Here is a 24,835-nt window from a genome sequence, read left to right as displayed (position 1 = left end):
AAGGAGCCCGCCCCCTATTTTGGAAGCTGTCTAGTGTCTGTGAAGAGAAGCCACAGCCGCCGCCCCCCTCCCCCGGCATGTGCGAGAACCGGTGCAAGAGGATGGCGGACAGGGAGAAGCGGCACGTCCTGTTCGACCACATCCAGACCGTCTTCGTCACCCAGTCCTTCCAAGACAACTACACTGTGACATCGAAAGAGTTGGGCAGGTGAGCGGCTTCTCCTTTCCCAAAATACACGCCGCAAAATCAACCGGCTGTGGTTCAATGGTCTTTACCCGACTTTCAATCGATGAAATACTTTGGGAATAAATGCTCGGGAACTTTGGTTCACGTGTTTTCCTTAGTTTGCAAAATTCCCGGTGCCTGTTGTAATCGGTGTATCCTCGAACAGGGTCTGCTATGATCCGTCGTTTTCACACCTCGCCCATCCAAATCTCGAGTTTCCCTGTCCCCTGACTCTAAGTCTGTAGAAGGGTCTCGACCCGAAACATCACCTATTCCGTTTCTCCAGAGATGCTGACTGTCCCGCTGAGTTACTCCAACATTTTGTGTCTAACCGTCCCTGAGTTGTTGGTTCAGGTTACTCTCGACCAAAGATACTTTGAGGATACTCTAGTATCTGCTCTCGACTGACACTTGGAGTGAGCTCCACGGCTCAAGGTTGCTGCTGCCTTCCGCATCGATTCGGGCCCCAGCCAGACTTCCGAAAATATCATCTGGTATTTGTGTTGAAGAACCAGAGTGCCACTCCCTGTATTGATTTGTCCTGTTACTAGTTGGTGCCTGTGTGTGTTGGCGAGGAAAATTCCTTTGTAATTAGTCAAGGTTATAAATTATCCAAAACACTCCAAAGTCTAAGTTTCCTGACTCATTAAAGCTAGATGATAAAGTTAGCCTGTGAGGAGTAAATGTGGCATGTAAAGTGAACTGGATGTGTTGGTTCTCAGCATTGGCAGACGAGATGCAGGCAAAGGAAGCGCTGGAGAGCCATTTAATCTGTTGATTTTAATTGACGAGAGGTTAAAGAACAGGAATATGGAAGATAGGCTGTCCTTGTACAGGGCTTTTGTGCAACACACTCAGAGTTGATTATTGGATGATAACCTTTTTCTCTGAGGCCACTACTTTTGGGACCATTACATCAACATGTAATACCATCAAATGCATCTTATTTTTCTACTAATAATATTAATTGTTTTGATTTCCATGCTGTTATGCCCCTTGGTTGTTCTCTGTAGTTTATTCTACTGTGAAGATTGATGTTTTGATCTTTTCTTCCTTGTCCAGGCTTAGCTTCTGGTAGATTGTTCACTTTTCCTTTCTCTACGTTTAGAAGTTCTTGCAGTTATTTACAATTCTGTTTAATTCTGTTCTAATTACTCCCCTTTTAGTCTTGATTAATGAGATGCTCTCAGCTTACATAGCTTTCACAGCTATTTCATGCTATTAGGTCTTTCAATCTAATATTATTCTTAATTGGCTTGATCACTTAAACTTTTGTGTAGTGATTTGTCAATTTTTTTCATTTTTCCAGATTAAAACCTGGAATATATTATGTATTCGAGAATTGTTTCAAAGCAATTCAGTTGATCTCCCATCTGTAGATGATATTCAAACGTTGTTCCCCATATTCTAACTTGTTCCAAGTCCCATTCATCATTGTGCTTGCTGACTTTATTTAGGTTGGGCAATACCTTGACTTTTAAAATCCTCACTCCTTATTTTCAGATCTCTCATTCCTCCAGTCCTCCACTCTTCCACCTTTGCTCTCATGCTGGTAAATCATCTTTTTACACTAATTTCTGCTTATTTGAGTTGATATCTGATATAGTAATACATTCTGTGAAATTATGCGGGGTAGTCACTATGTTAAAGTTAGAATCATATTGCTGGTAATGTCTTGTTTTCAACAAAATTAATTAAAAGGCAAATAAGTGCAGGCTCGCACAGATTTGTTAAGTGATAAATTCATTTGAAACTCTGAACATGCTTTATGAGGACACAACAGTTAGGTGTAAACTGAAATGTTGGATAAGGCTTTACAAGCTGGAATTATTATTTTGGGGTATTTTAGTTCATTGAAATATTGTCCATTTTAATTTTAGTGTAATCTATATATCTCATAGGTTAAACAGATGAAATAGTACTGGAATATAAGTAGGTTTAGACATTAATTCACTTCTGTTATTCACTGATTATAAATTTAGTTTGGATCATTCTATGGGAAATGTAGTTTTCAATCTTTAGGTCTATGGAATGACTGATGTTAAATAGCACCAAGAAATGTTTGTGTAGTTTTAGAATTTCAAACTAGAAGTGGAATGTTTTTCATTTGGTATGAGAAAACACTTAAGTTTTGTTTTCAAAATGAGGAAGCAGAACTGGAAATGTTACTTATAGACACACAAGACAAAATAAATCCCTTGCCCTTTCAAGCAGAGGTTTGAAATGAATTCCAGTTTGATTGAGATGGAGGGCCTCCTCTATCTACCACTTTAATTGTGTCTTTTCCAAATGGAATCACTCCAAATGTGACGTTTTAACTGTTTTGTTTCCAATCTAAATGTTTCACTTGAGTTTCAAGTAAATTTACTGGAGATAAGTATTACAAATGAAGCGTAAAAACTGAAAATGCAACTGTTTTATGTCAATAAAAGTGTTATAACTTGATGCTTAAGATTAATTGCATGATTACCCGGTTCAATCTTTATCTCTTTTTTTTACAGAGGCAAATTTGCTGTAGTGAAAAAATGTGTGGAAAAAGCGAGTGGGAAAGAATACGCAGCTAAGTTTCTGAAGAAACGACGCCGTGGCCTAGATTGTACATCTGATATCATTCATGAAATCGCAATACTTGAAATGGCCAAGTCAAATCCACATGTAATAGATCTGTATGAAGTGTATGAAACGATTCATGAAATCATCCTTGTATTAGAATAGTAAGTATTCTTGTCTGCAGCTGAAACACATTTAAAAAAAACTATAAATCTATACAAACATTAAGAATAGATTTTGCCATGAGAATATTAATGGCATTTGTGTAAAACAATCCACTTCAGACCCATTTCAGAATTTGGAATGGAATTGAATACAATAAGGTGAGAGAAACGTAGATTAGTGGTAAATAAAAAGGTCCAATGGTTTTGATTGGTTAATCGTCGTATGGATTATAAATTGGAAATTTACAAATGCTGTAAATCTAAAACAAAATAATGGTGGAAATACTGAGCATGTCACGGCACAAGTGTGGGAAGAGGAACAGAGTTGTCATGTCAGTTTGAAGACACTCGGATTCTGTCAAATGATCTTCAACCTGAAAAGTTATTTTTTTCTTACTCAGCATTACTGAGAATCTGACAAAATGTCTTTAAACTAATATGATACCTGTTTCTCTTTCAACAGATGTGGCCTGACTGAGTATTTTCAGCATTTTCTGATCGGTTTTAGTTAACTCTTGGCCACAAGTGTTGCATGATTCTAAAGCCATTAGAAACTCTAATTTTAAATATTTATTTCAAAGTTCGCTTGTTCCCTTTTTCTAAATTTTACTCTTTTCAAATTAACTTTATTTCTAATGAATTTAATTTTCTGCCCATCTTGTGCAAACTCTTTGTTAAAGTGTAGTATTGTGACCTTTGAGAAGTGGTGAAATGGACTGAGTAACATTATTGACACCAGTGGGATTAGCATGACAGTGGAAACATGGGTACGACATTTTATGAGATATGTAGAAAATAACAATGAATGGCGAGATATTTTTCAGACTATGTAAATGTCCAGAAATTTCTCTCTGTCATATTAATGGTTCTAACATGGTTTATGGAGGCAGATGATATGAACCTTGAAATGTAAGTAGCGCAAACTTTAGGAGGGCATAGATTGCTAAAAAGGTTAAGAAAAATGAATTGTAAAACAAGGATGTGTGAAATGCTGGATTTTGAAAGTAATTAGAAAAGGCAAGATGAACTGGGTAATTCATTTGTAAATTGCATGCACATCTCCAGGTAAATGTGAACAACCAGTTGTGAAGGCTGTTTTGAAAGCCTATATAAATTATTTTATATAGTATAAAATAATGTTATGCATAACATTTTTTTAAATCATTTGTTAAATTTGATGCTAAGGAGCATCTTAAAACTCTGAAGGATTTTATTATTATAAGTAAGAAACTGTATTCATTGGGAGGATGATCCTCACTCACCAGAAATAAAACTCCAAAAAACAGAATTAGAACTACACAACTCCAATTATTTCTCCCAGTGCTGCAGGAGGAGAAATCTTTAATCTTTGTGTAGCTGACCGCGATGAAGCTCCCACAGAAAAGGAAGTGATCAGGCTCCTTCAACAGACTCTTGAAGGAGTAGCTTTCCTACACCGAAACCACATTGTGCACCTCGACTTAAAGGTAGGATTTAATCATTTTTAGTGCAGGGTCTTAATCTGGGAAATGTGCTTTGCATGAGGCGTTGACAAAACAATTTGAAAGTTAAAACCTGTTTTTGTGTTTTTGTTTTTTTCAAATCATTAAATGCTTCATGTCTTTGGAAATTGTATAATTTTTGTTTATGTATTCCATTCCCAGTATGTCTTTTCTTGTCAGGAAGTTCTGCTTTCAAATAATCTAGATCATCTAGAGAGGTAAACCAATGAATGGCAATTTAATTCTGAGAATTGAAGTAAATGTGCAGGGCAAGTTTTTTTTTTTTTAAACACAGTGATGGGTGCCAGGAATGTGCTGCCGTGAATGGTGGTGGAAGAGATATGATAGTGGCATTTAGGAGGTTTTTGGATAGGCAGGGAATGAAGCTATACAGAGTATCTATGTTTCCCCAGAGTAGATGAGCCCAGGACTACTTGGCATAGGTTTAAGGTGAGTGGGGAAAGATTTAAGAAAACAGAGGTGCAATATCTTCACAAAAGAATAGTGTCTTGATAGAAAGAGCTGCCAAATGGAACTATAGAAGCAGGTGCAATGACGATGTTTAAAGGACATTTGGATAGATACATGAATAGTCATGGTTTAGAGGAATATGGGCTAATCGTAGGTAAATAGGAGTAACTTAGTTATAAAACCTGGTCAACGTTGAAGGGTCTGCTAAAGTACTCTGACTTTGTTAGGTTATCGGTGTAGGAGTAAAACAAATAATAATGTTCTTTTTTATGTATAATCATGGTGCCAATGCAGGAAACAGGCAGTTGACGTCAGTAGTGTTACATTTTGGGGAAGCTGGATATGCAAATGACGGAGAAGGGAACTGAGTGTTTTGATAAATAATGATAAATTCATAAATTTTGAAATTGGATGCTAAGACTAATTATTCAACCACAAGTGTGAACATAAAATCCAGTCAGTAGTAAGGGCCGTTTTCCCTTTAATGCCCAAGATCTACAGACTGCACTTTGCCTGAAAATGTATTTAATAATCTAATATTATTTAGAGGAATATGGGCTAATCGTAGGTAAATAGGACTAACTTGGTTATAAAACCTGGTCAACGTTGAAGGGTCTTGCTAAAGTACTCTGACTCTGTTAGGTTGTCGGTGTAGGAAGAAAACAAATGTTCTTTTTGATGTATAATCATGGTACTAATGCAGGAAACAGGCAGTTGACGTCAGTAGTGTTACATTTTGGGGAAGCTGGATATGCAAATGAAGGAGAAGGGAACTGAGTGTTTTGTTGATAAATAATGATGGGCTTATAGAGCATGTACACCAGCATAAATTGGACCAATATATTTTCTCTACTGTGCATTTTATGGAATTTTTAATGTGTTCAAATATTCTGAATTCAGGAATTTGGATTCATAAAAAGTTTATTTCTGATGAACTTTAACAAAATATCTACAGAACAGAGAAAGACAAATACCTAAACTAATTTGGTAGATTTGACTTGCCATGGCTGTGTACGTGTTCAAAAGCAGTTTGCAATTTAGCTATTTTCTGCAAGTGCACAGACAAATGCCTAATGACTATGTGTGCATTCATTCGTGTGGAGTAAAGCTCCTTTGTTTAGGTTTTTGGCGGTATATATAGCAAACCTTTAGGTGTGGCCAAGATTATTTGGGTATTAATCCACTTGGTTAGAAATAGGAGACCATACCTGAGTAACTCATTTTGCATGGTTGGCTAATTTATAAAGAATGTTATTCACTCTTTCTTTGTCCAATTGGTATCGCCATCATTGCTTAAATGTTATAACTTTTGGACATTTACTGGGTGACATATGCAAACTTAGCGCACATTTAATGTGAATAATTGATGGTGCCTAATCTCCTAAAAAGGATTACTCTTGAATATTTTGCTGGAAATGTTTGGAGCAGGCTTTTGAAATTTTGTGTAAATAATAATGTAAGGCTTTCATATTTTTAGTTGCTGCTCTGTTTTTTGGTTTGTATGAATTATATTGTTCGGTTTATATTTTTCAATGCAGTATAAGAAAAGTGATTAATATTAGATTATCAAAACCATTTTCAAGCAAAGTGCCGTCTGTAGTTCTTGGGCATACAAGGGAAAACGGCCCTTATGAATCTACTGACTGGATTTTATTTTCATACTTGTGGTTGAAAAATTAGTCATTGCATCCAATTTCAAAACTTATGAATATCCAAATGCAGATATGATTGTACAACTGATAATTTTCAAAAGATTTATAATGCCGGAGCACCGATCCCATGCCGAATTTCAGAAGACTGTCACTGAAAATTGATTGTAAGGAGAGGAAACAAGGACCTGGGTATAAAAAATGGTGTGGAATTTATTTCAAGTACTCTGTTGGCTAGATGACAGTTTGTCTCTTTCTTTTGAAGCATAACAGTTGAGGTGCATTGTAGTTTTAATTATTTTGTGATTTATTTATTTAATTTTTAACTAATTTTCTTGTCCCTAGCATAATTTATGTTGTCTTTCCATTTTAATTTATTTGGGTTTCACCTTGCATCTAAGGATAATCAGATGATTTCCTAAACATAGTTATGTAGCCTCTGAACTTGTAATGTGGAGCTTTATGTTGAAATTACCTTTTAATGCAATATTACCTGACTCGTCTATCTATGCTATAGATAGATGAGTCGGGTAATATTGCATTAAAATGTAATTTCAACATAATGCTCCTCATTGCATTTGTAAATTTTCCTCGGGATTTATAAATGTTTACAAATAAAAATCATATTCTATAGTACGAGTAAAACCTTTTGATGCTTGGTCTATTGGACTGATGATAATCTTGCACAGATCTATAATTTAATACATCAAAAATAATAAAAACAATAATAAAGCATCAAAAACAATAAAACTTTTCTTTGTTCCATTTAGCCTCAGAATATCTTACTAACTAACTCATTACCATTGGGTGACATAAAGATAGTTGATTTTGGCTTGTCCAGGAGAGTTGGCAGTGTTGGCGAATTAAGGGAAATCACAGGAACACCAGAGTATATTGGTAAGGTTATTTTTATAAATAATCAGATATGTATTTTTAAAAGATTTATTGTACCATTTCTTTCCTCATAGGTGGGTGTGTAGCCATACAATTTGAACAGAGGCATTGCAGTGCTATTTCTGTTCTGCACACACTTTAAAGATTGGCTAGCTACTCTTCCCAAGGATGCATATTTCATTTATTTGATTATTTAAAAAAAAAAATTGTTGGATGCATGCATTGCTGGTGAGAACAACGTCATTTATTAGCCAACCCATATTGCCTTTGTGCCACACACTTGAAATTCCTCTCTCTGTTAAAGGAGCTCTCGTGCTTCTTGGGGAGGATGTTCCAGGATTTTGACTGGGCAACAGTGAAGGATTGTTGATATTTCCATGCAGTTAGGGGAGAAATCCTCCCCCCCCCCCCCCCCCCCCTTCTTCTCGGTGGCCACCACTTTCTTAGCGGCGATGCAGCCCGTCCACCTCTGCCTGACCTCAGCAAGCCTCAACCCAGACGCTCCGACAACCTCAGGGATGCAACCTCGGAGTTCCACCTGGTCCATGGGGGCTTACTTCGGCCACAAGACTACGCACCGGCTTCTCCGTAGACAGCGGCAGTCAGTGGAGCAAGTCCTCCTTCATTGTTTGAATGCAGTGGCTAATCAGGCCTTCTCACCGGGAGTATCCCGTATTTTCCCCCATTCGTATTAAGTTTAACTGAGGTCGAAGTTGCAATTTAATGTGTTCTATTGCACAGCTTTAGATGGTGAAGTACTTTTGGGAAGTTGAGTAATGTCACTAAGTCTTGCTGCATATGGGGTTCATGTTTTTAATTGCAAGCAGAACTGAGCACTGCAGTTAGCAAGTATTCAACCAAAAGCTATAATGCGTGTTTTCATGATGTGATTGATGAATTAAGTAGCACTATTTGTATTACGCTAGCTCAATTGGTTATAATGAGATTGTGAGCTAGAGTATCATTTAAAATTTACTTTGGAAATTGAGCAGGATAAAAAGTATTTGGAGAAAAATCTATTTTCATGTGACCTCCCCACAGTAATCAGAAACCATTGTATCAAGCACACAGCTGCCAGTTTCACTGTGGGATGGTATTGAAATGAAAGCAATTGTTTATGTTGATACTTGTGCAATGATACTTTATTAAACAATATAACGTACAGCCTTAGTAAAATAAGCGTATTGAGGTGTGGCGTGCCTAGTCCCTAAGGGACTTGAATCATTATCCTCCAACAACTGCACAGTGATCTGCACAGGAAAGACTATACAGTGGAGAGCTTTTCATAGAAAAATACTTTAGTCTCCAGTCAGCCAATACCACTTTAATGATTAATAAAATCACTTTGGCTTTGCCTATGTTCAAATGTAAGTTAATATACAAAAAAAACTGAGTTTATTTGTTTAAATGCTGCTTTGTGGATAATACTGATTTATTGCCATCCAACCATGCCATTGATGTGATTCATTTTTCAAATATGCTGACCAAATTTATTGCTTTGCTGTTTTGTAATACAACCGTTCGTCCTTCTACAATTGAAGCAGCAGAAGCTATAGTTTAGTTCATAGCTCGGTGCAGAAACAGGCCCTTCGGCTCTCGGAGTCTGCGCCGACCAGCAATACTAAGGACAATTTACCATTTTACCAAAGCCAATTAACCTGCAAAAGTGCATGTCTTTGGAGTGTGGGAGGAATCTGGAGCACCTGGAGAAAACCCACTCGGGTCACAGGGAGAACGTACAAACTCCGTACAGACAGCACCCGTAGTCAGGATCGATCCCAGGTTTCTGGTGCTGTCAGGCAGCAACTCTACTGCAGTGCCACCGTGCTGCCCTATAATGGAACTTAATGGAGCTGTTTTAAAAAAGTATGTTGGTTGTAAATGGTAATCACCATTTTGCTCAAGTCAGTGACAAGATATCAAATTCGTCTAAAGTTGTATCGAGTGTATTCTAGTGCACAGCCATTGTCTTGCAACTTTAATTTGTTTTTTCTCCACAGCTGCTGTCTGACATGGAGAGTATATTCAACAGCATTGTACAAACAAGGAATTGCAAATGCTGATTTACACGAAAGGACACAAAGTGCTCGAATAGCTCAGGCAGCATTTGGATAGGTGACATTTTGGGTTGGGAACCTTCTTCAGACTGAAGAAGTCTGAGGAAGGGTCCTGACCCGAAACATCATCTATCCACATTCGCCAGAATGCTGCCTGACCCGCTGAGTTACTCCATCACTTTGTGTCCCTTTTACTTTTTGTTTTCCACCAAGTGTGCCTCTGGTTATTAATTTAATATCCTGTAGATTAGAAAAGACATTGGAACCAGATGTACTTTCCCATAACAATTAAACTGAGATAATGAATTTTATGGAAAAATGATTAAATCATTTAAAATAGATCCAAGTGATGCTGAGAAGAAACATAATTAGAATTATCTCATAATAAGCTATCATTGACCAGCATGGATGGGGTTTTTTTTGCTCATTTTATTTTTTCTGAATCCTTGAGGTCAAGGAATTTTGCTTTTTGAAGTTATTTGCTTGAGATTTGGTGAATATGTCAGCATGCTTGTTCACTGCCGCTGTGTTGGAAGCTTCTTTTTTTTCTTGTTAACAGACCACGATTATTCTTGGCCATTGCAGCCTAAACAAACATTTTTTTGATGCAATCCCTATTTGTTTAATATTACTGGGACACAATAATTGCTGTACAGAGCACTCAAATTTTTAATAAATTGATGTTTTGAGTCATCTTGTATTAAATCATTGAAATACCATGACGAGACGAGCATTATAAAAAAACTTTTATTAGTAGCATAACTTTATATAAAAGGTAGACTTCTTAACATGTTTTTTCTTTGTATTCTAAAAGGACACCATTCTGCAGATCATTTTATGACTTGCTTTCAGTTTAATGTTTTTTCTTTGACAGCCCCTGAAATCTTGAACTATGAACCAATCTCCACTGAAACAGACATGTGGTACGTTAATAGTCATGTAGGAATAAAATGTGTTTTGTACCTAAACGTGTAATGGTGCTGAAAGAGAAGTGAGCTATTTTTTTGCACATTGGATATCTGTATTGATAGCTGTACAGGCCAAAGCATGGATTGCATAGCACAGGCCTTGTATGATCTATTCTTGAAGTTTATTCTGTTGACGTTATCAGTACTTCCATTTCTAAAATCTTGCCTCGATGCAGACATGTCATTATAACTTTATACCCTTAACCCACTTTAATTTCAAAGTTCCATACAATGTAGTTTGATGATTATTCGGTATGTTTTGCCTGTCCCTTATTCTTCACCCACATCCACCAGCATCAAACCAAATGGAGATAAGGATTGAAAGTGTTTAGCACAGTATTTCTAGCTATTGAATGTGTGGTCCATAAGTGCATTTTGCATTTCAATAGATGGCTGATCAAGCCATTGTTTTGCTTGTATTCTGTTTTGACATTTGACTTCTATCTTGACACTCCATTGATTCTAAATGTGTTTGGAGAGTCTACCAAGGATCTCGCCTTTTCTCAAAATGTTAACAGTTCATCTTTACATCATCTATAATAAACAAATTTTGATCATTTTCGATCTGTTGTACGAATGATAAATGGAAGGGCTGGTAATGGCAACATTATTAAACCTTGGGGATTGCATAAATCTTCAGATATAGTTGGGTGGCACAGTGGCGTATCTGATTCACAGCGCGTGAGACCCAGGTTCCATCTCAACCTCGGGTGCTATCTGTATGGAGTTTGCATGTTATGACCACATTGGTCTCCTCCAGATGCTCTGGTTCGTAGGTTAATTGGTCCCTCAAAAGAGTATTGTCCCTGATGTATATCTCTGAACTAAACAAAATAAGTGAACACCTAGCTACCAACAAAAGCTGCAAATCTACCCATCAGTTATTACCAAGCAACAATTCTTAGATAATGTGTTTGGAAAACTGAGTTACCATTTGTTATTTTAAGTGAACAATTTTCTAACTATTACATCGCTTGTTGGCTCATCTAACATAGTAATGTAAAATAGCAGTGTCTGCTACAATTTATGATGCTTTCTATGTAAAGGTGGAGATTGTTAAGATCGTCTTCAATTCTTATAATTGTGTATGTGTGGCATTGGAAAGAGATGTCTAAACCACCAACTGCACAATATATGTAACTTGAGTTGCATATATCTTTATTAGAACGGGTGTCAATGGTTATGGGGTGAAGGCCCAAAACGGACTTCCATCTGTATATGATTAGGAGGCCGCAGAGTGCACCTCCCCCCCCCCCCCCCCCATCTCCCTTCTGTTTTTTGTTTTCTGTCTCTTGTTTTTTGTGCTAAATTGTATGTATGCACTGAGTACCAGCAGCTTTCAGTTTCACTGTACATGTATAGTGACAATAAATGGCATATCTATCTAAGGCAGGAAAATAGGATTAGGAGGCAGAGATCAGCCATGATTGAATGGCAGAGTAGACTTGATGAGCCGAATGGCCTAATTATACTGCTATAACTTGTGAGTTTGCATTCAGAAGGGGTAGACATGTTTATATTTTTTCATTTTTATAAACTTTCTTGATTTACAGGAGCATCGGAGTACTGGTCTACATGATGCTGACAGGAGAGTCGCCATTTCAGGGAGAAGATAAACAAGAAACTTTCCTTAATATCTCTCAAATTAATGTTGATTATTCAGATGAGATATTTGAAGGTGTCTCTAAAACTGCAGTTGAATTTATTCAACAGCTTCTTGTCAAAAAACCTGAGTGAGTATTTAGCTAGAATAAAATTTGGTCATGGATTTTTTTTTTAAATAGTGTTTTTCCTCTGGCAATACAAACTTATTTGTTTACACATTTTTGTCAGCCTTCATTATGAAACAACTGCGATTTTTACCTATTTTAAAAATTAACATAATTTAAACAAATCATCCTGAAGCTGTCATATTTAGTTTTATCTTGGTTTATTTATGAAATCACCTTAAGCCCCATAATAAACTGCATCTCAAGCATTGCCATTGGAGAGGTGGAACGTTTACTTGGAATGGGCATCTTTAGCCAGTTACAGACCTTCGGGAAATTGAAAACAGGTTGGCTTTACAGAGCTGGCAAGTAGTACAGATTTTCCGTATTTTGCACGGAAATGCGATTAGAATACTGATGTACCATTTTGCATTGTTAAATACGGATTTTTTTTTAATCGGCCTAACTTCCTGTTTCATTAACATACTCGCAAATGGAAAAGCAGTAACATGGTGAAATTGACAAGATCTTGCTGCTTAAAAAATGCAAGGATATAAGAAGTTATACTGTACTTCTAAAAAATTATAACAGGTGAAATCTATTAGTTTTTTAAATTTAAAGATCTGGATGATTATTTTTGTAAGCTGGATGATTATTTTTGTAAGCTTTGATCTGCCTGTCCCGCTCCAGGTTTAAACAGAGTGCTGTCAGTTTAACGCCTGGGAATTTAAATGAAGAGCTGTCGGCTACAGCGATATGGGTTCTAAATGTAGCACTACCGGCTGGAGCTATATTTCTCTTTCTCAGTGGAAGTTGAGCCTTTGCTTATTTTCAGGCAGTGGTAGAATTCTGGATAAGCCTAGTGGTGAAAGGTTACCAGTGGGATTGGCCTTGATTTTACAGAACGGTGGGTGGGCTGAAGGGGGAGAGAGGGAGGGGTGAAGAGAGGGATGGGTGGAGAGAGGGAGGAAGGGAATAAGAGAGAGAGGGAGGAAAAAAAGGAAGAGAGAGGGGGGGGAGGGGAGGGAGAGAGGAAGGAGGGAGGGAGAGGGAGGCTTCCAAAAAGGCTCTACATCATCTGGTGCTAAAAGCAGGAAGTAGCCGTTTAAACAGCATTATTCAAAGAGATGGCAATGAATGCGTAACTTAGAAGAAGACATGTCAATTGGTAGCAAAGTTATGCATGCTTGTTCTCTTACATGGGAATGACCGCACATAAAAAAATAACATTATTTTCAGCAAAATGGCACCGCGTAAAAATACTGATCTCCTCAGCAAAGTACTGGTTTTCAGGTACAGGTGCACAACCTTTTATCCGAAATAACAGAAACCGAAAAGCTCCGAAAACCGGACATTTTTTCCAGGATGTCGTCTGCACACCAAAGCTCGCGTTTGGCGCGAACCTTGACCCGAAACGACCCACGGTCAACCCAGGTCTGTACTACTGTAGCGTCTACCGGGGACACACTTAAACATCTGTAAATCATTGCTTAAATGTTAGTCAGTTAGTTTGGAAGTTTTTTATGTGGTGGGTGTGGGGGGGGGGGGAAGGGGGAAACTTTAATTCTTAGTTCCCTACCTGGTCGGAGAGGCGGTGAGCGGGCAATGCCTTACAGGGTCGCCGTGCAGTAAGCTCCGGAGCGCTGTGGCCGCCGACAATTGTGTAAGAAGGAACTGCAGATGCCCCAGCTCCGCGATGTTGGGAGTCAGCGGCCGCAGCGCTCCGGAGCTTACTGCACGGCGATCCGGTAAGGCATTGCCCGCTCCCCGCCTCTCCGACCAGGTAGGGGACTAAGACTTAAAGTTTTCCCCCTTCACCCCCCACCACATAAAATCCCTCCAAACGAACTGACTAACATTTAAACAATGATTCCCCGGTCTCTGGGGAGGAGGCAGCCGCTCCAGACTTTTCAAGCCGCCTGCACTACCTACCTAATCTACGCTAAAAATCTTCCATTCCGAAATCCGAGAAGTGTCTGGTCCCAAGGCTTTCGGATAAAAGGTTGTGTACCTGTACTAGAATACTGAAAATCTCTGACAAAACTTGGCAGCTCTGGCTTTATGTTCTTAACAAGTGGTTTAGCACAAGCATAAGATTTAATTGAATCAATTTTCCTTTAAGTTCAAAATGCATGAAGGAATTTGAAGCCATTTTGTGGATTAGGATTACCTGGTTTATCTAACAACAACATTAACATTGCAGACCAATGAGCTATGACATGTTACTACTGCCTGATTTGCTGAGTATCCACAGCATTTTCTGTTATATAGTCTTGGTTGTTGCAGATTTTTAAACACGTGCAGCAGCTTCATATTTAAAAAAAATTAAAATCACATAATATTTTAGTTGCATAATATTTTGTTCCTGTTACTTCAAAAAAGGTGATAATTTAAAAAGATACAATTATTATAGAAGGATCTCGACCCAAAACGTCTCCCATTCTTTCTCTCCGGAGATGCTGCCCGTCCCGTTGATTTACTCCAGTTTTTTGTGTGTATTTGGTTTAAACCAGCATCTGCAGTTCCTTCTTACACAATTATTATTATTACTGCTCAATTAGTTATTTGCCAGTCAGTGTTTGGAAATTAACAGCTCATTTGGAACATCTCAGAAGAGAGACAGGACCTGAAACTCACCTAACCATATTCTCCAGGGATGCTACCTGATCTATGGAGTTCCTCCAGCACTTTTTTTTAAGATCATTTGGAAAGGTAGAGATAGAATGGAGATAATGAAACAGAATGCAAATTGCACAGGAAATCAAAGAAGCAATAGTGTACATATAATAAAATGCAAATGGCGCATTCACTTGAATATGCATCTGCTATGACAATCATCCGTATCCAAAGTGGATCAGTTAAACCCACAGATGTGGGTTGAGGTCTTACGTTTTTGATAGCTCAACTTTTTTAATTAAATTGAAATTGAGATGGAGGTATACAGGTTAGAGCACGAAATATGCATTAAGTTAAAAACGGATACTTGGCATTTCTGATTGGCAATCTTTTTTTTTTTTTTTTTTTTTTTACATGGTTCCCATTAAGAGCTAATAATAAATTAATATCATGAATTCATAATGAAATGGAAATTCCAGTCGATAAATTATGCCACTGAAGCAAAGGAAGAATAATTGCACAGCTGACTATAGATAGCAACAAACAATTTGCTGGGGGAACTCTGCAGGTTGAGCAAATCTGTGGGTGAAACAGTTAATGTTTCATGTCAATGAGCCATTATTAGAAAATAATCAAATATTAAATTGCAGGGACTTAAGGGAATGATGAGATGGTACTAAATTGTTCAGTGGCGCATTTGCTTTAGTGCTGGCTAAGGAAGGAATTCTGGTGTGAAAGAAATTCTGGCTAAGGGGGTCCCACAATCCTATTTATATCAACTTGGTGGAGAGAGTCAAAAATTTCTAATGCCTGGGTGTGCATATTTACGAATGTCTTTTTTGGACCCAGCACACTGATGCAATTATAAAGAAAGCACATCTATACTTCCTAAGAAGATTATGGAGATTTGGTATTCTCTTGAACTTCTACAGGTGTATAGTAGAGAGCATTTTGATTGGTTGCATCATGGCCTGGTTTGGCAACTTGAATGCCCAGGAATTAAGAAGTCTAAAACCTTGTGGACGCTGCCCAGCCCATCACCGGCACTGACCTCCCCACCATTAAAAGGATTTACTGGAATCGCTGCCTCAAAGGCAGCCAGCATAATCCAAGGCCCGCACCACCCTGGCCACTCACTCATTTCACTCCTGCCATTGGGAAGAAGGCACAGGAGCCTGAAAACTAACGTCCAGGTTCAAGAACAGATTCTTCCCCAAAATCATTCGGCTATTAAACACTACAACCTCTACAAGCTCTGAACTCCATTGATTATTATTGCACTATTATTGTTTGTTTTGTGTGTGTGTATATATGCACACCGTTAACTTTTTTTCTATTCATTATATTCTTTACAGTGTACTTTGTTTCTATATTCTGTTGTGCTGCTGCATGTAAGAATTTCATTGTTTTATCTGGGACATACGACAATAAAGTGCTCTTGACTCTTGAACTGTATGCTGCTTAATCATAGCTGATTTGTCAGAAGAGTGTAAACGGTTGGGATGGGAACAGATCTTTGGAGATTTTTTAATAAGGTTGAGTTAATGGTACATGTAAATTACCTTGTCTGAGAAGTCAGTTCTGATATGAACAGGAAAACCTGCTAATCTGAAGTTTTTACTCCCATTATCAATCTACAAGAATATTTATTTTCTTTTGGCTATATCTGTTATTATCTAAAGATAAATCAATGGTTGTCTTGTAAACAACTCTTATCGTTCTGTTATCTCTGACACAATTTAAAGAAACAATATTCGTTATTTCAGTTGAATTACTGAATTTCGTTGGTTATTTGATTTAAATATAGTATAGGTATCCAACTACAGATTCAGTAATCTGCATTTTAATCTAGTTTTATTCCACGTGTTAAACTTGGTTATATTTTTCATTTACATAGAAACATAGAAAATAGGTGCAGGAGGAGGCCATTCGGCCCTTTGAGCCAGCACCGCCATTCATTGTGATCATGGCTGATCGTCCCCTATCAATAACCCGTGCCTGCCTTCTCCCCATATCCCTTGACTCCACTAGCCCCTAGAGCTCTCTCTAACTCTCTCTTAAATCCATCCAATGACTTGGCCTCCACTGCCCTCTGTGCCAGGGAATTCCATAAATTCACAACTCTCTGGGTGAAAAGGTTTTTTCTCACCTCAGTCTTAAATGACCTCCCCTTTATTCTAAGACTGTGGCCCCTGGTTCTGGACTCACCCAACATTGGGAACATTTTTCCTGCATCTAGCTTGTCCAGTCATTTTATAATTTTATATGTTTCTAAAGATTCCCCCTCATCCTTCTAAACTCCAGTGAATACAAGCCTAGTCTTTTCAATCTTTCCTCGTATGACAGTCCCGCCATCCCAGGGATCAATCTTGTGAACCTACGCTGCACTGCCTCAATCACAAGGATGTCCTTCCTCAAATTTACTTGGTACTCAGTGCTAATTTAATAATCAGCCATAGATTTGCTCTTTAGCTAGCTATAGTTATTGTGGTGTATGGAAATGGTTTATTTTTAATAGAACCTCTGGAAACTACTTCATCTGCATTTCGTTGTCTTTGTACTGTACACTGACAATGACAATTAAAGTTGAATCTGAATCTGAATCGGTTCTTACGCAATGTGTATCTTTGCATTCATATGAAAGATTCTAATTACCAATATCATCCTTTTATCTTTAAGGGATCGATTAAATGCTGAAGCATGCCTTTTTCATCCTTGGCTGCGAACAGAGGAGTTGATGACTAACCCTGTAGCAGAGATTACTCCATGTGTTTCACAGATGAGGATGCAGTACAGTAGATCTTCAGACGAGAAGAATCCTGTTCTCTCACCCACGTTTGGGATAGGCAGAAATTTGAAAAAAGTAAATATTTCTGAAGAATCGGCTGTTGTTCCCAAACGATTCCGGTTTGATGAATCGTGCAAAAGTTGCCATGAAATTACAGAGAATTGGTATTCTGAAAGTGGTGTATAGATAGTTACACTTTAGAAAAAAAAACATTTCCATTTTTACAATGGTCTTAACACTTTATAAAAGTGATCCTTGTGTATGTAACATGGGTGCAGATGCCTCCATTGTAAATTCCATCTGTGGATCTTTGGGCACTGACTTATTGGCACTTTCAAACTTTCGTAACTGCTGCCCTGTACGTTTTCAAAATCTATTTGCACTAAGCCGATTTATAGCTGAAACATAGACAATGCTCTTTTAATAAAATGAGCTAAAACTTGTGGCTATACTTGGGATAATGAGGACCAATGAAAGTAGTGCTTTGAAAGTTAAATGTTAACTTGATTCATTGTGCTTTAAATAATTCAAACAGTACCTAGGTATCAACAGTACCTGGAGTCTTTTCATGTATGGGAGAGATGTGACCAAGGGCAGTGACTAGCAGTAACAATCTTGAATTACAAATATAGTTATTCAAAAATTTTCTGATTCAATAGCAGAATAGAAGAGGTAATTTTTGAATACATTAATTTAGAAATTGTTTTAATATATCTTTAGATGGTTGATTTCAGTATTTATATTGCAATTTAGTGTTGCTGATGAAAGATTAAGCACTTCATACCAGCAGAATTTGGTGTAAAATGCAATGAATCCTTGCAGGGAAATTTGTTTTTGTGCTGCACATTATTGCTCATAATGTAAACTTGCATAAAACATCACAGAAATAAATTATAAAGAAAGTTATTTAACCAGTTCAACGACTAAGGTTTTTGGACTTGTCAGCTCAAAATTTCAAATCTGTTGTAATGAATAGGAGAAATTATCTGGGCTGACATTAGCAGTTGACAAGCCCTGGCATCCATATTGATTTTTTGCAAAAAACTGAGTTGCATGTGTAAATTCCATTCATTAAATGGAAGGAATAGATGTCCTTGTTGAAAATATTTTGAACTTTTTTACATTTTATTTACATTTGATTTTGACATTATTTTTATCTTCAGTACTATGAAAGTATTTCAGTTTCTTGAAGTAAAGGACATTTTGAAGTAATCTATCACATGTGATTAAAATAAAATTATTTGAAAATATAACTTTTATATTCATAAATGGAGTTTTCAATTAGTTTACGGAAATTAGAGCTTTCTGTTTTTAAATATCCTATTCAGCACTTAATATAACCATCCAGGAAGCCAAAATTGCAGCTTAAAGTGCAGAATAGCTGGGTGAAGACTTTTTTTATAAAATGGATGTTATTATAAGCCACAATTTCTGTAACCGTATGAAGATTTATTTTCTTAATTCAAAATGAAAATTTTACAGTTCACACTTGTTTTGTAGCGTGGTAATTAAATCTGGTGTTTAAGTATTGCTATCCATGCTTGGAAATCTATTTATTTTCTTGAAACTTTATAAATTATAATAAATTCCCTTTTGCCAGGAAGCATTCTTCAGTTTGTTTATTTTCAAGCAATCTCAAGCAAAATTTCAAACGTATATACTTAGAAACTGGTATTAAAGATTCAGAAATTTTCTGTACTGATGTCCAGACCACAAGTACAGTATTGAAAACAAATTTATTTTTATTGGTATACAAATTATGTTAATAATAATAATAAATCCAGGAATATTCCAACGGGATGGGTTGCATCTGAAGAGGAGGAAACACTTAAAATTACTGTTCAAATATCCTTTATAATAAGTACACAATGATTTTTGTTTTCTTCTTTGTATTTTGACAAATGGACGTCAACGCACACTTGCCATTTTTTTTCTTGGACATTCTTAATCTAAAATTCATATATAAAAGTACAGTCATGTCATAATAATGGATGAAAAATCCCCACAGCCATTAAACTATCTGCCTTATTTATTGACAAATTTGATGAAGCATATTTTGAAGGAGCTGTATACTGTTGGACATTGGACAAAATAATCAGTACCCCAAATGAGACAAGGGCATGTGAACCTATCTGGTAATTCATAATTCTTCAGGTCTTTACAAAGATGTGATACTGATCTAATTAAGAAAGGAGATATTTGCCTTCACGTTCTCCTGAGATCTTCAACGGCTTGTTTTTGTAATCCCCGTTGAGGAAAGTGTTTTAAATTGAATAAATGTTTAATTTAATTAAAATTGCCTTTTACCAGGCTTTTAATTTGGCATTTGGAGATAGGTTTAAATAGTATGCACTGAAATTTAAATGTAATAATTTCATGGCATGTGGTCTTAATGAAAACATGACCAGAAAAGGGGAGAATGCGGGCACAGGATATTGATTGGGGACGATCAGCCATGATCACAATGAATGGCGGTGCTGGCTCGTAGGGCCGAATGGCCTCCTCCTGCACCTATTTTCAATGTTTAAAAACTAAAAAGTGGATGACCCCCATTTAAATAAATTATTTGTCTGAACAACTTCCTGTGTCAAAAGCACTTGGTGCATTTCTGTCTAAAGTGCCAGCAAATTGTTAATGCTTCTCAGTTTTATTTATGTTTTCATTAAGATTACTATGACAAGTGAACTTGAATCTTATTTTCTCCATATGCAGATTATGTAATGGGTTACTGTGAGTTAATTACTAATATTTCAAACTTTACTCTTATGAAGTTGGAGTCTAAAATTAAAGTTGCTTTGATATTGCATTTGACAAATTAGTGACTAACGTGCCTGTGTTGGCATGATTTTAGGCCATTGATTAGTTATAGCAGGATGAGGGCATAATGGTAATTCTTATATATAATATATTTGGCAGGAACCTTTTATTTTTTTTTATATATAAAGAAATTGCTAAAATGAGACACCAGTGGAGTTCTTTCGATTAATTGAATGGAAATATATTGGTAGAAGAAATAATGAGTATTCTCGTGTTACCATGATGTGCAGCATAGCTTTATTGTATAGTGCTCATATAACATATTTACACTCAACTAATAAATAGCTTTGTATTTAACTTACAGTATCTGATGAGATGCACAACAGACATCTACCTATATCCATCCATCACTAGTCCCAGGAAATTTAAATTGCTAAACAGTAATAAATGTAATTTACAGAGGTTATGACATAGATTACACTAAGTAACTATTTTGTCTGGCATGGACACAAAGGTGAAATTGTCTCTTTATTACATTTCTGCATCTTAAGTTGGCTATAATATTGGACCGAGGCTTAGTCTTGACAATACAGTTGAGGATTGGTAAAATGTTTTTAAAATTGACACATGGCCAAGAAATTGCCAGAGAATTCAGAACTGCAGTAAATTGGATTTTAAGCTTTTATACTTTTAATGTTTTATATAATTTTATATTGTTTTATATAGTTATGCTGGTTCATTAGGGAGAAAAGTAAGTTATAGTCAGGAAATAGATCCAAAATCTGTTTAATGTTTAAGGCTGTTAGAACAAGTAATTAAGAAGGTAAATAGTATGTCAGTATTTACATCAGAAGGGGTGGAATTTAAGAACGGATGTATTGCTACAGTTGTACAGGATGATGACCATGAGGCCGCGCCTGGAACGCTGTGCACCGTTTTGGTCCTATTGTGTAAGAGGAAATAGTAGCATTGGAGGGAGTCCAAAGGAGATTCACCAAGCCAATTCCTTGGAACTTAAAAGAATGTATAAGATCCTTTGACACAAAAGGCTGGAGTAACTCCTTCAGTCTGAAGAAGGGTCTTGACCCCAAACGTCACCCATTGCTTCTCTCCAGAGTTGCTGCCTGTCACGCTGAGTTACTCCAGCTTTATGTGTCTATGGTTTAAACCAGCATCTGTAGTTCCTTCTTACACATTTTGTATAAGATCCTAGATGTTTTCACTAATGGAAGAATCACAAACCAGGACACAAAAATACGAAATAAGGGGTCAGTCACTTAACTGAAATGGGTAGAAATCAATGGATCAAATATTTGCAACTAACTTTAAATGTTGAATAAAATTAACTCTTCAGTTATACTGATTTACAAAGTGATTTTTTAAAAACAAATATATCTAGATATTCTACAAACAATCTTAATGTTAAGAAGTATGTTCTTTAACTATTTCAGTACGAACATTAAAATATAGAAGTGACTGCATACATAACTGAGGAGATTTGGGACAACTTTTCCAGATATGCAAAATGGTTGTTTTTCCCTGGAAATTCATTAAGAGTTCTAAGCAGGAGGAAGGAATAAACATTTTTGACAAAAACTCATGAAGACGCAAGTACCAAGAAGGAATAAGAAATGAAAATAACTATCGTTACTGTTTCTAAAATCATGGAAACCCATCCAGTAAAAATTCCTGTATTTAATAGAGGTTAGTCTGCATCTGGAATGAGTTGCGAGAGGAAGCTATAGAAGTGGTTACGGTCTATCTGCATTGCCGATCTCTATTATAACAGATTTTGATTATAGTGAATGGAGCATCCCCACTAATCAGACACCACTGTCTCTTTGGGCTGCTTGTTGAATTGCGGGAGGTCAGAAATTGACAAGCAATTGCTTTGATGGACACTTGTATTTTTAGCTTGCAATGACAAGAACTTTGTATATTTTGCATGTTGGGTAGGGTCTTTGGAATGAGAAACTGAGTTAATGTTTAAGGTCAATGTCCTTTTACCCTGAACTCCAGTTGGGGCAGCGAGTGAGTTTATTTTGCCACTGTGCTCCATGTGGTGACAGAGGTCCCATTGGGCTCTCAGTGACAGGGTTCCAAGTATCTCATCCAGAGCTCAGGCAGTGATGTTAATGGGGGGGGAAGCCTTTACTTGGGTTACTGAGGTACAGTGAGCAGCTTTGTTTTGCATTCTACCCAATCAAATTAGACAATAATTTACAGATATAATCAAGTCAAATTTATGTATAATAGGTAGAGCAAAGGAAAACATAGTGTGCAGAATATATTTTTCAGCATTGTTGCGTAGCTCTTCCAGAGACAAAGTCCAATGACTGCAATAGGGTTGAGGTGAATCAACAGTGTGATAGATTATGGAAGGACCATTCGGAAGTCTTGATAAGACGGTAGAAGTCTGGTGGTGCGTGCTTTCAGGCTTCTGTGTCTTCTGCCCAATGGGAGAAGGAAAGACCGGGGTTGGCTGCTTTTCTAAGGCAGTGTGAAGTGCCACGTCCACGTCCATAACTCTGCAGTCTTGGCAGAGCTGTTTCCAAACCAAGTAATGCGACTCAACTGTGTGCTTCCTATGGTACATCTGCAGAAGTTTGTAAGAGTAATTTTAAGCTCTCAACAACGGAACTTTAAGGTCAACTATTTCTACTTTGGCACCATTGATGCTGATTGAAGGGAGAGGTTGGTGTCCTGACACTGCATTGTTAAGTTCTCTATCTCCTTCCTGTACTTCACCTCATTGTTTGGGATCTGGCCCACCACAGTGGTGTCATCTCAAAACCTGTAGATGGAATTGGAGCCAAATTCGGCCGCATAGGACTATACTAGGACTGAGACCATGCATACTCCTGCATGAAACAATAAATAAACGATTAAACCATCTATATTAGACAACATTAAGAGAATTCACAGGATTCTTCTAGTGTTGGATAAACTAGGTGATTTGATCATGCACTTAATGTTTTATGCAAAAGTATGCTCCATTTTAAAAAGTTTCCTGTATTACAACTAGGTTTCAAAAGTATTTAGATCATAAAGCATGATCATAGATCATTGAAATGGTTTATCATTACACAAATTGGAGTGGGAGCTTGCAACCTTCACATGGTCTGCCCTGTTTCGATGAATGCAATCAACCTGGCATGCACAATCAAATAGAACAAGTTGGCCCACGCACTGTGCACACCTTACGCAAGAAGATTACACAAACCCTGGATATATTGAGTAAGATATGGCTTTTCTAACCGCCTCCATTGCATCACCCAAATAATCTAAGGAATGGAAGCAAAACATTACTTATTGGGTATGGTATTCTTGAGAATAAATTAGCGTGTGTTATTAACAAATTTTTGTAGTAACAGTAGGGACTTAGACTTTGAATAACATGGACAAAAGCAAACTGGGTTAAATTAAATTCATCAGCTTTGTTTAAATTTCTCAGAAAGAAAGTCCACCAGTACAGTTGGTCTGTTGGTGATATTTATTTGTGTGCTGCATGGTAACTCAAATTTCACTGCACCAATTGGTGTATGTGACAATAAATGTCCTTTGCCTTTGCACTTTTTTGGGTCTATTTTTGGAATCGGCAACACTGGAAATATCAGTGTATATATTGACCAACCGTATTTGTTCATGAGAAGGTGGTGATGAGCTATTTACTTACACTGCAATCATCTAGTGAAGGTACTGTACAGTGCCATTGGATAGGGATTTCAGCACTTCAAGCCAGTGACAATGGAGAATAAACTTAGGACTGAATGTTGCTTGGCATTGAACCTGCATGTAATGGTGTTCCATTGTGCCTGTTATCCTTGTCCTCCTTGGTGGTGGATGTTGCGTGTCTGAGTAGCTTAGCTGAATGGGGGGGTGTAAGGGAGGGGGTGTGTGGGCTCTCCAATTCCTGGCTCCAGGACCCACTCCGGACTCACTCAGCTGATACCATCCCCAGCACCTGTACACGAACACAGCCCCCACGCGCAGCCCCCCCCCCCCACACTAACACTACGCTGCTTCAACTTTAATCTGGTCGGCTTCTGGACGTGCTCACGGGCTCAGCCCCGCCTCCGGGACTTTTTTCTCCAGCGGGTGCCGGTAGGAGCATTACCTTCATGACAGGCGAGAAGGTCAATCTGCTGATCTCACGATTTTTTAAACCTTGATAACTTTTGTAATCTTCCACGAATCGGAACAAAACCTGGTGCACTTGGAGAACGGTGAGTAAGGCGGTGAAAAAATCCTAGCGATATAGGGTACCGTTTTTGCTCAAATTTGAAAACAACGCAGACTGGAAGTGGTCAAGATGAGAGTTTTAGTAATAGTATAGATATAGATAGATAGATAGATAGATGGCCTGGGTGCACATAAATAGCTGGATTGGAAATATCCCTTTTGTGAACAGGACATAAATGAGCAAGTTTCTACATAGTTGGGTAAATGCTATTTTGTAATTTACTGGACTGGTTTACTAGAAGTGCAAGTCGTTCTGAAACTAC

At 37.4% G+C, this 24,835-nt stretch overlaps 1 protein-coding gene across 1 annotated transcript; it reads left to right on the top strand.

Moving 5' to 3' along the window:
• The first annotated feature begins 73 nt into the window (after window positions 1-73).
• On the top strand, window positions 74-19,105 carry LOC129698653 (serine/threonine-protein kinase 17B-like). The gene is made up of 7 exons (XM_055637790.1): window positions 74-208; window positions 2,728-2,940; window positions 4,262-4,406; window positions 7,312-7,438; window positions 10,367-10,415; window positions 12,014-12,193; window positions 17,465-19,105. The coding sequence occupies exons 1-7, from the start codon at window positions 78-80 to the stop codon at window positions 17,757-17,759; spliced, it is 1,140 nt and encodes a 379-aa protein (XP_055493765.1). The 5' UTR covers window positions 74-77; the 3' UTR covers window positions 17,760-19,105.
• Window positions 19,106-24,835: the final 5,730 nt, after the last annotated feature.

Source organism: Leucoraja erinacea, chromosome 7 (assembly GCF_028641065.1).
Source record: "Leucoraja erinacea ecotype New England chromosome 7, Leri_hhj_1, whole genome shotgun sequence".
NCBI classification, from domain to species: Eukaryota; Metazoa; Chordata; class Chondrichthyes; order Rajiformes; family Rajidae; genus Leucoraja; species Leucoraja erinaceus.
This window is presented reverse-complemented; position numbering and strand designations above follow the sequence as displayed.

What these genes read in the sequence shown, in the direction of transcription:
- LOC129698653 (XM_055637790.1), top strand. Translation starts at nt 78, where the DNA reads ATGTGCGAGAACCGGTGCAAGAGGATGGCGGACAGGGAGAAGCGGCAC. An exon ending in ACATCGAAAGAGTTGGGCAG is followed by an intron (nt 209 to 2,727) that starts GTGAGCGGCTTC and finishes TTTTTTTTACAG; the next exon opens with AGGCAAATTTGCTGTAGTGA. An exon ending in TCCACTGAAACAGACATGTG is followed by an intron (nt 10,416 to 12,013) that starts GTACGTTAATAG and finishes CTTGATTTACAG; the next exon opens with GAGCATCGGAGTACTGGTCT.